Source organism: Danio aesculapii, chromosome 17 (genome assembly GCF_903798145.1).
Source record: "Danio aesculapii chromosome 17, fDanAes4.1, whole genome shotgun sequence".
NCBI lineage: Eukaryota > Metazoa > Chordata > Actinopteri > Cypriniformes > Danionidae > Danio > Danio aesculapii.
The window spans coordinates 27551474-27564965 of record NC_079451.1 but is presented as its reverse complement, the minus strand read 5'-3'; the positions used below and the strand labels follow the sequence as shown (position 1 = coordinate 27564965).

At 35.8% G+C, this 13492-nt stretch overlaps 1 protein-coding gene across 1 annotated transcript in view; it reads left to right on the top strand.

Moving 5' to 3' along the window:
* The window catches only part of arhgef10 (Rho guanine nucleotide exchange factor (GEF) 10), an 88147-nt gene that overhangs the window by 35859 nt on the left and 38796 nt on the right, over positions 1–13492 (top strand). The window contains 10 exon segments of the mRNA XM_056476614.1: positions 345–461; positions 2948–3059; positions 3142–3251; positions 5751–5828; positions 5983–6162; positions 6392–6508; positions 9422–9514; positions 9891–10061; positions 11136–11281; positions 11419–11609. Of these exon segments, the coding sequence (XP_056332589.1) occupies positions 345–461; positions 2948–3059; positions 3142–3251; positions 5751–5828; positions 5983–6162; positions 6392–6508; positions 9422–9514; positions 9891–10061; positions 11136–11281; positions 11419–11609 (1315 nt within the window).

The window sequence follows — 13492 nt, the reverse complement described above, 5'->3', positions numbered from 1 at the left end:
ACTGCAGGGGAGTTCTCGAGATCTACCTGAGCTCAAACTCCCCTCTCGCCTTGCAAACAGGAGGGAGCCCCAGGCTTGAGGATCTTATGAGCTCAGGGCTCTCTCCTGGGACAGCATGCCAAACTCGCTTTATAATCAATCATCAGCTAAGTGTGAACTCTTGAAACTTATCTATAGAAATACCAAATTATTCAATTATTATTCAGTTTTAGCATTTGTTCACCTTTTGTCTTTGTGTATTGCAAGCAATAGCATGCCAAATTAGTGATTTTTCTGAATGGAGGACAGGAATTGAAGGAGTGATTGCGGTTGTGTGCAGTAACTGGTTCTCTGCCCCTGTTCAGCTGTCTGAAGATCTGGCACGTTTGAAAGAGCACTATGAGAGAAAGATGCGAGATCTCATGGCTAACACAGTGGGAACAGTAGAGCTACAGCAGCTCAAACACAAACACGAGCAGAAGGTAAAACACCAGGAGTGTGTATATGTGGGTCTGACTCTTTCTTCTCTGTGCTAGTGGTGCTGGTTCTGACCTTCATCTGTTCATCAACCCTCAGACCTCCGTCATCCTCACTAAACATCTGTCCATGTCTTCATAGATGTAGCTGTTGTCTTCTGTGGACAGTGAATGTTTTTTTTGTTGTTGCTTTACATTCATTTCACATTTGGCTTCGCATGACATTCTGTGTTTGAAAACATTCAGCATAACACACCATATATTAGATATCTAATAATTTGACAACTATTTAAAAAAATTATAAATACATTTGAATTGAACAGATTTTCAGTTGTGGAGCCGTGGTTGCAGTCGCTCTCATGTTTACCCATCAGCCTTTATGTTCTTTCATCTTGTGTCAGTGTTGATATTTTCTTTGTCCATTCACAACAGATGCATGTTTGTTTGGTTTTTTGAGATCTTATTTAGTTAGAATTTCTTTCCTCCGAGGTGTTGGTTTGTCTTGTTAACAACTTTAAAGCTCAAATGAAATTTCATGGGTGGATACACTAAAGATTTGTACTGCATTTTAGGTTATATTCCAGCTAAAAAAAACTACCAAGGATGATAACTGTAATATGCAGATCTGCTATCATATGAAGATTAGCAAAAAAGTAAATTGATGCTGACATAACTTTTAAGCAGAATAGAAATGAATCTACTCAGCAGAAAATAAAGTAGCAGATCTTATACATCCATTTTTGTTTTACTTTGGGATCAGATAAACAGATATACATCTCAAATATAGTTATAGTATCTATAATATAATCTATATTATTTTTTTATTCTTGGTGTTAATGCACCATAAAATGATAGTTCACACACAAAATTCAATTCTGTTGTCATTTGCTCATTCGGTTCAAAAGCAGTTTGAGTTTTTTGCTTTTTGCTTATTGTTTGTGTTCTACTTAGTCATTTTTTAAGCCATTTAAAAAACAAACAAAAAAAAAAAAACATAATCCTTATTTCCTTTATCTTTTTCTTGTTCACTCAACTTTTGAAAACATCAGCTGCACTGACCTAAAATATTTGCCAGCAATAAAAACAACATGGGATCTAACCAGATTTGTCATCTAAACAGGTTTTATTTGTCATTTGTTGTTCATGAAAATTATATATCAAATACATTTGATTTCTCATTTGAGTTTGCATTTTGATTTATTATTTGATTATTTAAGTGTTTGATTTATCATTTGGATAGTTGTTTTGAAAGTTCAATTTATTATTTGATCTTTTTAGGCATTTTAATTTTAATTTTGTTAGGAAAAAACATATACAGTTGAAGTCAGAATTATAAGCCCCCCTGTTTATTTTTTCCCCAATTTCTGTTTAACAGAGAGAATATTTTTTTCTACACATTTCTAAGCGTAATAGTTTTAATAACTCATTTTTAATAACTGATTTATTTTATCTTTACCATGATGACAGTAAATAATATTTTACCAGATATTCCAAGATGCTTCTATACAGCTTAAAGTGACATTTAAAAGCTTAACTAGGTTAACTAGGCAGGTTAGGGTAATTAGGCAAGTTACAGTTTTCCAAAACGATGGTTTGTTCTGACTATCAAAAACATTTATAGCTTAAAGGGGCTAATAATTTAAAATAAAATGGTTTATTAAAAAACTGCTTTTATTTTAGCCAAAATAATACAAAATACGACTTTCTCTAGAAGAACAAATATTATCAGACTGTGAAAATTCCCTTGCTCTGTTAAACAACATTTGGGAAATATAAAAAAAAGATTTTTTTTTTTTTTTGTTGTTGTTAATAATAATAACATTAATGTTATTATCGGTGTTACTATTATTGTTGTTGTTTTTAGGGTTAGAATTACTGCAACCTTTATTTTTCCAGGTTAGGAGGTCTGAGATTAACTCAACTTATAGTAACAAATTGACAAAATCTTTTTTTGGTTGAACTTGCAAGGTTTTAGTCACAAAACTAATATTTTTAACTTAATGAAGAAAATTTTGATTTAGGTTAAGTAAACGTGGAAAACATAGCCTGCCAAACCAACAAAAAAATCATATAATTTCAACTTTTTTCCAAGTTGGATTTTTTACAGTGTAATAAACACAAAATAAGATATTTTGAAGAATGTTGGAAACTGATAACCATTGGCTTTCAAAGTAGGAAAAGGGAATTCTTTGGAAGTCAGTAATGACCGGTTTGAACCATTCTTCAAAATATATGTTTTGTGTTCAACAGAAGAAAAAAACTGAAATCGGTTTAAAACAAGTGGAGAATGAGCAAATGATGACAGAATTTTCATTTTTGAGTGACCTATCACTTTAAATCAGAAAATGCATGGTGGTGCTACAGGAACAGGTTTTGTGATATGACCTGATTTGCATATGAGAAAAGAATCTCTTTTTAGTGAATTCCACCTTGTTATTTTTAGTTTACTCAGACTATAGTTCAACTTCTAAATGACATTGCATTTGCTACAGATGCAGCGACTGGTAAAAGCAGCTAAAGATGGAACTAAAGATGGACTGCAGAAAACCAAAGCCGCGGTGAGAAAGGGCAGATCGTTCATCCGCACCAGATCTCTCTGTCATGGTAAGAGTAAAGATAATAGTACATCCTCCAGCTTAATGAGTGATGTTTATTGTTTCTGATTAAACCATTGTTCTTTCCTCAGAGAAGAAACCCAGCTGCTTTGATGAAGAGTCCGATCTGTTCATTGAGGTGGAGTGTTTTAATGTGGATCCAGTGCTTGGACCTGCGCCTGACGGACTCTCTCAACACCAGGTTCTGTGTCACACCGCCTTTTCACAAGCATATTTAAACACTGTTGACCAACCGCTGCCAAGGTGCAGTTGTTATTGCAATTTCCAATTCAACAAGAACACATTAAAGTCCGCAAGAACCTGAATCTGCGACTGTTTTTTAAAATTATTATTGTGACAGAGTTCCTAGAGAAACAAAATATTAAATGAGAAAACAGTGGGCTGGGCTTGTTTTTTTATACTGCGAGCTGATTGGATGTAGTTAAGTGGGCATTTCATTCAGAAAGATCTGGAAAATGGTTTAGGGAGAGTTATTACAATCTAACAGTCATCTCCTCCTCAGCATTTCTGTTTATTGTCAAAACTGACAGTTGTAGGGGTGTGGTTAAGTATCTTAATCACACCCAATACCTTCAACAGACAGAATTTAACTGAAAACAAACAGGAAGTGCATTTTCAAATTTTAATGTGAGATTACAACGGCAAACATTTGTTCTCTTAATGACATGCACAGAACAATTGCTCACCACAAAGCAATATGAGGTAACAAAAATATATGGTCAGTTTTTATTTAATTTGTACTTTAAATATGTACAGCAGTGACTCTAAGTACCTCAATAAATAAATAAATAAATAATTTTGTACATTCTGTAACGCTTAAATATGGGAGTACATATCACTAATAACTATATATTCTGCCTTTAACTCGTAGCTTACTGGGGATAAACAGTTAATGTGGTTTTTGTGGTAAAGTTTAGTTATGAGGCAGGAGTAAGGGATGCAGAATAAGGGATTATGAGAATTATATGCTTTATAAGTAAGGGATAATGTACATCCAGCTGGTTGTTGCTGAATAAAAGCAAACAGACTTATAAATGCTATTGTATAAGACTCAAAGGCTTTACTCTGAAATAACAACCAGCTTCATGCTCAATTCCCCACTTATTACACAACTACTTGCCACAAAATTAAAGTTATATACAAAACATTGATCTGAACTTTAATAATTTACTAGCTCTTTAATTAGCACAAAGCTTGCAGAATAAAAAATGCAGCCTGCACTAACATTCTTGAATTATTATTCGATTGCACGATGGCACCAAAAGAACATCAGTGTGACACATACACATGCGTATACATGTATCGGAGAATAACATACCTTGGAATATTGACTAGTGGTTGACCAATTAGTAATCACTTATTTTACAGAGCCATGTATCAAGTTCTAGTAAACAGCTGATATGCCACTAGTAAGTAAAACAAAATAAATTTTTTATTGAATAAGTCTGAGAAAAGTATGGTTTCCACTTAAATATAATGCAGTAATGTTTCTTGAGCAGCAAATTGGCATATTAGAATGATACTAGAGCAGGGGTCACCAACAAAACCCCTCAAAAAGCAACCAAAGCCTCATTTAGAGCTGCACATTTTTTGATAAGAAAAACAAGGCATTTTCAGACTGGAAAGCAAAACTGTGCTTAAAGACTAGAACGGATGTAATCTCCACTCTCTTCGATGTCCGGGGCAACTACAATGGTTAGAAGAGTGATTTATGTTACACAATTGATAATCTGTACAAACATGGTACATCGTAGTGCATGATTTGTTAAAAATTGTTAGTGGCTAGTAAAAATATTGTAGAAGTCATCATTTGAAGATATTAATACTTGCAGAGATTTATAGAAATAAAATGTTGCATATTGATATTTCTCTGTTTCCTACCTTGTTAAATAATTGTTGACAACTTTTGTGAGAAATCATTAACATGATCAGTGTCTTCACTTGGATGAATGCTATTAATTATTAATAATAATATATAATTAAAGGGGGGGGGCTGCACGGTGGCGCAGTAGGTAGCACTTTCACCTCACAGCAAAAAGGTGGCTAGTTCGAGCCTCGGCTGGGTCAGTTGGCGTTTTTATGTGGAGTTTGCATGTTCTCCCGTTGATCGTGCGGGTTTACTCCGGGTGCTCCGGTTTCCCCCACAAGTCCAAAGACATGCGCTATAGGTGAATTGGGTAGGCTAAATTGTCAATAGTGTATGTGTGTGAATGAGTGTGTATGGATGTTTCCCAGTGATGGTTTGTAGCTGGAAGGGCATCCGCTGCATAAAACATATGCTGGATAAGTTGGTCTGCTGTGGCGACCCCAGATTAGTAAAGGGACTACGACGAAAAGAAAATGAATGAATGAATGAATATAAAATAAAGGTAAATTGAGCAAATTTGTTATTTGAGAAGTGTGTATCAAACTGGTAGCCCTCCACATTAATCGTAATACATAAAATACAAAACCCTTATTCTAAGTTGTGTAAATATTTCACTGTGTTTTTTGATTGAGTAAATGAGGATTTGGTAAGCATGAGACTTTTTTTTTTTCTTGAACCCCTTGACCTCTTGCTGACCCAAATCCTTTGAATCATGCTGAATCATTCTGCTTGTAGTTCAAGCTTTGTTCAATATTTCTTTCAAATAAATGACTCATGTCTGTTTGTGACTGTGGGTTGTTTTTATATGCACAGGTAATGAGGAGATTCATTCTGGGGAAGATTCTGGAGAGCGAGAAGAGCTATTTGGAAGCACTGAAGAGAATTTTAGAGGTTTTTACTAGAATTGTCTGATTGGCCTGATTTGCTGATTTACTTTGCATTGAATTTGTGTATTGTACATGCATTTATTAGTTGACCTGCTGCATATACAGTATGTTGATTTTCTAAAAACGTGAATTCTTTTTGAACCTTTTGTGCATAACAGCAGTATGAGAAGCCTCTGGCAGAAATTGAGCCTCGGTTACTCAGTGACCGCAAGTGTAAGGTGGTGTTTCATCGCATTCGGGAGATCCTGCAGTGTCATGCGCTCTTTCAGATGGCGCTTGCCAGCCGTGTATCCGACTGGGATGAGCTGGAGATGATTGGAGATGTGTTTGTAGCATCGGTGAGAGATGTCATTTAGAATTGATTTGTTTGAAAACACGTTTCCACGCCCTCTTTCTGAGTTTCTACATGTACAAACCTTCTCCACCCTTAATCATCTGTTATGAGGTGTGTGCATCTCACAGTAAAAAAAACCCAACTGTACCTCCTCTGAAAACAATCCTATTAAACAGCATCATGGTTTTTAATGTACACTCTCCTTCTCACCTTTTCCTCTGTCTCTCATGCAGTTTTCCAAGTCTATGGTGTTGGACGCTTACAGCGAATATGTGAATAACTTCAGCTTGGCAATGGGAGTGGTGCGGAAGGCATGCGCCGCTAAACCCTGTTTCCTGGACTTCCTCAAGGTTAAACATCCCAGAATATTTCTGTGGTGCAGTAATTACATGTCAACCCATTCTGCTATGCGGATTTTGAAAATAAGTTTCCAACTCTATCTGGAGCATTATTTAAATACTAAAATGGGTAGAAAGGGCTTTATATGACTCAGACTTTAAACCAAATATTTTAGATATGCATTTTAAAATATGGGCTAGAAAGAAAGATTTAATTTAGACTCTAAAGACTGCTTTAGATATCTTCAGCTTCAGCAACATTTCTACAAAAACATAAAAAAACACTGATGATGATACAAATAAGAGTGCTCTAGTTAAATTATTCCCCTCAGCTTATATGGTGGAACCAATGTCAAAAACTATAACTAAATTATATAAATCACTGATGGATCTACAAGGGGATTCATCTCTGTACATTAAAGAAAGATGGGAGAAAGAAAGTGGTACCATCATTTCAAATGAGGATTGGCCAAGTATATGTAAATTACAATTGGCTACTTCCCGTTCTTCATGCAGAGAATTTTTCTGGAGAAATATTCTTTTTTTCCTTACTCCAAAACAGAGAATGTCATTCCATAGGAACTCAAGTTGTTGGAGGCATTGCGGATCACAGGACGCTTACCATTTCAAATATTTTCGGGATGTCCTAATATTAGAAGTTTTTGAAAAGGGATGCATAGCATTTTAGAAAATATCTTAAATACTCCAATTGATTTCAGCTTTGAGGTACTTTATTTGGGTATGTTGTCGATGGATTTCCTAGAAAGAAAAAACAAATATATATATAGAGTCATCCTTGCTTCAAGTAAAAAAACCATTACTAGATGCTTGTATAAACCTAATCCACCACAAATACAAGATTTGATTGATGTTCTGAAAAATATATTCATTATGGAGAAGATTACATATAGTGTGTATAACCAAAAAGATGCATTTGTTGACTTGTGGTTTAAATGGATTGAGTACATTACTCCCATTCAACCTAATGTCTTTTATTTTTACTGTTAATACTGTCCCTCCCCCCTTTTTTTCTTTTGTATATAGTTTTGATAAGGATGATGTAAAATAAGGTAAAAGGATATGTGGTTTTGTCGCTGTCATGAAGAAATTCGTGTTTCCTCTTTGATCCCTGAATGGGGAATTTGAACTGTAAAAGCAGTAAAAGTGACATGTCTACTGATGCTGTGAATTGTATCTCTCTGCAATAAATACTTAAAGCATTAAAAATTAATAAATCATTTCAGAGAAATTTAAGGCCATTAAAAAGTCTTAAATGCTATTTTACATGGTCCTAAATTTTATATCATTTTGGATTATACAATTTCTAGTTTTATGATAAAGTTTCCCTGAATTCAATCTGCCAATTATGCTGTCCTGTGTTATTTTTTTTTTATTTATTGATTCATTACTTTTTTTTTCGGCTTAGTCCCTTTATTACTCTGGGGTTGCCCCAGCGGAATGAACCGCCAACTTATCAAGCATATGTTTTATGCAGCGGATGCCCTTTAAGTTGCAACCCATCACTGGGAAACACCCATACACTCTCATTCACACACAAACACTACAAATAATTTAGCTCACCCAATTCACCTATTGCGCATGTCTTTGGACTTGTGGGGGAAACCGGAGCTCCCGGAGGAAACCCATGTGAACACAGAGAGAACATGCAAACTCAACACAGAAATGCCAACTGACCCAGCCAAGGCTCGAACTAGCAACCTTCTAGCTGTGACAGCGCTACCCACTGCACCACCGCATCCCCCTTTTTTTAAATTATTAGTTATTTTTTATTGAATGCATTACCGCTTTGAAGAGAAAATATAGTAACAAAAGTTAGGGAAGAGAGAGAAAAATATCTTTACAAAGCCTCAATCATTACGAAAAAGTTTATCATAAGCTTTAAGAAACGAATTATTCTTATTATTCTTAGAAGAGATTTAGCAATGAATAAGAATTTCAGCATGGAAAATATTAAGTCTGGGTATTGTCTTCAGGAACTCATTTTTGTGTTTAAAAAATGTATTTTTTGTAATTCTGGTTCGAGCCTCGGCTGGGTCAGTTGGCGTTTCTGTGTGGAGTTTGCATGTTCTCCCTGCATTCGCGTGGGTTTCCTCCGGGTGCTGCGGTTTCCCCCACAGTCCAAAGACATGTGGTACAGGTGAATTGGGTAGGCTAAATTGTCCGTAGTGTATGTGTGTGTGAATAAGTGTGTATGTGTGTTTAGGTGATGGGTTGCAGCCGGAAGGGCATCCGCTGCATAAAACAAATGCTGGATAAGTTGGCAGTTCATTCCGCTGTGGCGACCTCAGATTAATAAAGGGACTATGCCGAAAAGAAAATGAATGAATGATAGACAAATTTAAGCTGTGTAGTTTATAAAATCGATGATTGATTTGACATTACCTTGCTTTGCTTACTGTAGTAACTAAGACAATACTGTTATTCCTGCTTTTCTTTAGGCGCCACTTACTTTACTGTAAGTTGTCGCCTAAAGTGGCGATGAGGTCTTTAAATATGTGGACCATGTCTTAAAAAAGGTCTTAAAAGGTATTAAATTTCACACTTTGATTCCTGTATATACCCTGGATTGACTAATGCATTCAAGATCTCAACAGATATGTATGATTGGTTATAATTTCAATGTTACAAAAAAGAAAGTGCGTAGATGATGCAAAATCAACTTTATTCATTCATGTTAATCACAATGTTTGTAAATTTCCAACCCTTGTGCTGACAGTGTTTCATTTTTTCCTATCTAGTTGATGTGAAATTGTTTGCGTGAATAATTTTTTTTTTTTTCAAAATTTCTAAAGAAAGGTTCATGCAAAAATCACATTGATTTATTTTTTTTAAAGAAATGATATCTTGGTAAGCATAAAAGGCTTTGCTTTAAGATAAATTATGCTGTTTGTGTTGTGTCCACAGCACCGCCAGGAAACAAGTAAAGACCGTCTGACTCTTTATGGACTGATGATGAAGCCTATTCAGCGGTTCCCTCAGTTTATTCTACTGCTGCAAGTGTGTTTTATTTCACACACGCATTCATTTTCTTTTTGACTTAGTCCCTTTATTAATCAGGGGGCCACAGCGGAATGAACCGCCAACTTTTCCAGCATATGTTTTATCACTGGGAAACACCCATACACACTCATTCTCACACACACATACAGTTCTGTATTAAGAAAACACATGTGCTCCAGTATACAATTTTGTACAAACATCATAACATATCCAGAAGAGGGCGCCTCTTTCTTTCTGATGGTTGCCACATTCAAATTTATTGTCATGTAGTTCACAATCTCACATTAAAGGCAAAGCTATTTGAAAACTATTAATATTCTGTTTTTCTAGTTTTACTGCTGAAACATCCATTATCTTCTGCATTTCTTTGTAGGACATGTTAAAAAACACACCAGTGGGCCATGCTGATCGCCTTCCCCTTCAGATGGCTCTTACAGAACTGGAAACGCTTGCCGAAAAGTTAAACGAGAGGAAAAAGGAGGCTGACCAGCGCTGTGAGATACGACACATCGCTAAAGCTATGAACGAACATTACCTCAACAAGGTACTGCAGGTCCTCTGCTTTGGGAAACTGAGGTCTTATTGTTCACACTTGTGCATCTCAAAACCTGTTATGTCAATATGTGGCCGCTTAGTCAGGTATGACGTGACTTTTGTGAGTTTCACACAGTGCAGTTAAACCAGAGTGTTAAACCAGCCTGCTGTCACTGATATGAGGTCAGCACTGAGCCAATACTGTTAACAGAACCAATTTGAAGGGTCCGCACCATCTGGAGGTTTATTTGCTAAACTTTGCACTCTGTGGCTGTCTACTCATTCTTGAGAATGGATAGGTGTTTTTTACACCTCTAAATATGCTGACTTTACATTAGATAAAAATTAATCTTAGACAGTGAATGAAATATTTTATCTTACCTGAACAATATGACATATATTTGGGGTTGATCATGCAGCATTCATGCAGTTATAAGAAATAAAACTAATAAAACAGCTTTTAGTCAGCAAGGATCTAGTAAATGCATTAGATCAAATGTGTTGATCAAATAGTAAGTACTGTGTATTTATAATGTTACGAAAGGTTTCATTTTCAGTTGAATATTGTTATTTTATGATTTTTATTAATGTAGAGTCTTAATAGAAATATCTTTTTAAAAGTTTACTATATCATGATTTTCATGAATATTCAAGGTGTTTTCCTATATCGATGTTAATAAGTAATGTTTTAAAGCACTAAATTAATATATTAGAGTAAATGCATGCATCATATTTAATTATGATTTATTAGAGGGCTGGAAGCCACTTCACCTTTTATGTTTAATGATTTTTTTCTATCCTTAAGCTTTGAATTCATTAAAACTGAAAGTTGAAAAAATAGAAAAAAAATCTGCTGGTGACCTCTTTTAGCGTATAATAGAATGTCATGAATATTTCATTGTGGTATGTGTTTTTTTAAGCATATTTTACTTTTAGATGTGTGTGTGTGTGTGTGTGTGTGTGTGTGTGTGTGAGTGAGTGTGTTTAGGGTCAAGTGACTATGACAAGTAGGGCCCTTAAATATTAATCCCCTGCTCAATCCTTTTATTGCTGTTTCTGCTTCTCTCCCATTTATCTCTCTCAGCTGCTGAGCAGTGGCAGCCGTTATCTGATTCGTTCTGATGACATGGTGGAAACCGTTTATAACGATCGAGGGGAGATCATTAAGACTAAAGAACGGCGAGTCTTTCTCCTAAACGACGTGCTCATGTGTGCCACCCCCAACAGGCGGTAAGACACCATTGCAGGCATTCATTATCTCTAATAACTGTCCCTCTGAACGCACAGCATCATTACCAAAAAAAGAAATGCTAGATCTTCTGAGTTACACTTTGTTCCTCCATAAATGCCATGTTTCTCTCCTCCAGGCCATCTCAGGATGGTGTGAGTGTTGGAGCTGGAGGTGAAGGGGTTCCCTCAGGACAGCATTTTCTGCTCAAGTGGAGTGTACCGTTAAGTTTTGTGGAGGTCGTGGAGTTTGGCTCCAGTGAGGAGATTGCCGACTCCAGGTTTCCCCCCTCACACTCTGGAGATAAAGTCGTCATAAATGCAAAACCTAGTAAGTTCATTATATACAAAATGTTTTTAAACACATCTGCTCCATGTTGTGTTTCAGTAGTTACCATATTTTACCATAAGGGAATCATCTGAAGAAACTAGTTCAGTTCACTTTTTACATTGTGCCGCTCACATTCACTTTCAGTCAGTAAAGCTTGAGTACCAGTTTGACAAAGTTAAAAGAGAAAATATCAGCCCCTGGGTGGCGATTTTGAGTTTTACTCGTATATCATGCAATGTATGATCACCAAATACAGTCAAATGCCTATAATTCCAAAATTCTGATCTTTATGACATTTGGTGAGCACATGCAATGTGATTCTAGCAAAGGATGCAGGTGTCTTTTCATGAGTGTTTCATGTGTTTATACAGGCTTACTAAACATTAAATAATAAACAATAACTAATTTATTTTTATGCATTTGCCTAAAGGCCTCAATTTGCTTCTTGCAGCTACATTTTGAAATGTGTACATCAGCTGAACTTTTAAGTGTTTTCTTTCTCTTAGCATTGTAAGTTTGACCTCACAACACTTAATCATGTCTGACGTATTTTCTGAAAAATACTATTTAAAATCTGACAGAATCTTGGTGTTAGAAGTAATTTTCAGATTTTTCTGGAGGTCAAGGTCAAATGGTGGTTCGGGTTCAGGGCTGAAAACCCTAAGTTTTCACATTTAAGCACTAACTGGGCCATGAAGTCCAAAAAGCATGTCTTTAAATAGGGTTGTGTGAATTAATATTGCTGTAGATACTGTGCGGAAAGTTGTTTTTGGATAGAATTGTCTACTCAATACCAAAATAACAGCAATAGTAGGAAGTGCTTAGAGAGATATTCATTCTGCACCACCCTCAAAACAACAATACACTCGACTTATTTTTAAACATGCACATATGACATTTAAAACACTCAGACTTATTCAGAAAGAAACAGGGTCAGACTTCTGACACATACAGATAAAAATGTCATAAGAGTCCATGTTTTTCATGGAAAATGCTACTGTGAAGATACTGCCGTTTGACAGAGTTCACTGTGCTCTCCAGTGTCCCAGACATTTTGACACATCTGACAGACATCTGGCTTTTTGAGTACGATCTTAAAAATGAATTATTGATGGAAAAATGTCTGTAGAAACCTGAGACACAGAAAACTGGATAGAGAGACAGTGAAAGGTGGGGATGGGAAGAGAAAATGCTAATGGAGAGAACTCTGAAGCTTTCTGGTGAATATATTTACATTTATATACTGTATATTCTCATTCTTCTCATTATACCAAGTCAAACAGGCTGCTTTAAAGTGCCCTAAAATCATCTGTTGTGCTCGTTTACTTGTTTCCTCAGGGATTTTAAGGAAGAGAGTTTTTTTTTTAAATGTCTGCTTCCTCACCTCCTGCGGTTTCAGTTCATCCCTAAATACACTATGAATATTCATAATGTGTTGCTGTTGTGCTTTGGATTCTGCTGTACTAAAAGCTGTCAGAGACCATACAGAAATAGCATAAAAATGCAATACATCTTCAGTACAAGACCTCTGATGATGCAATATTTCTTTTCAAAATCATCTGCCGTTGAGGACGTCTTTTTCTCCCTCTGAGGCTGTTGGCTGTTTTTGTGGTTTGGAGAGAATGGGTCACACTGACTCATGGAGCTGAACAAAAGAGGAAAGACTGTTTTTCCTGTTTCATTGCGTGTGCTCTTTTCAGCACAGCTGAGGTGACAAAAGAAGAGACTCCGGTGGGATTTTACAAGACATTATGCAAAAAAAAAACACACTGTAGAAGTACAACGCTGTACTGAAAGTCTGATCTGGAAACTGGTTTAAGCTTTTAATGTTTTAGACACAAATGAAATCATGCTGGACTCTCTGTGCCATTCCTCTAATGTTT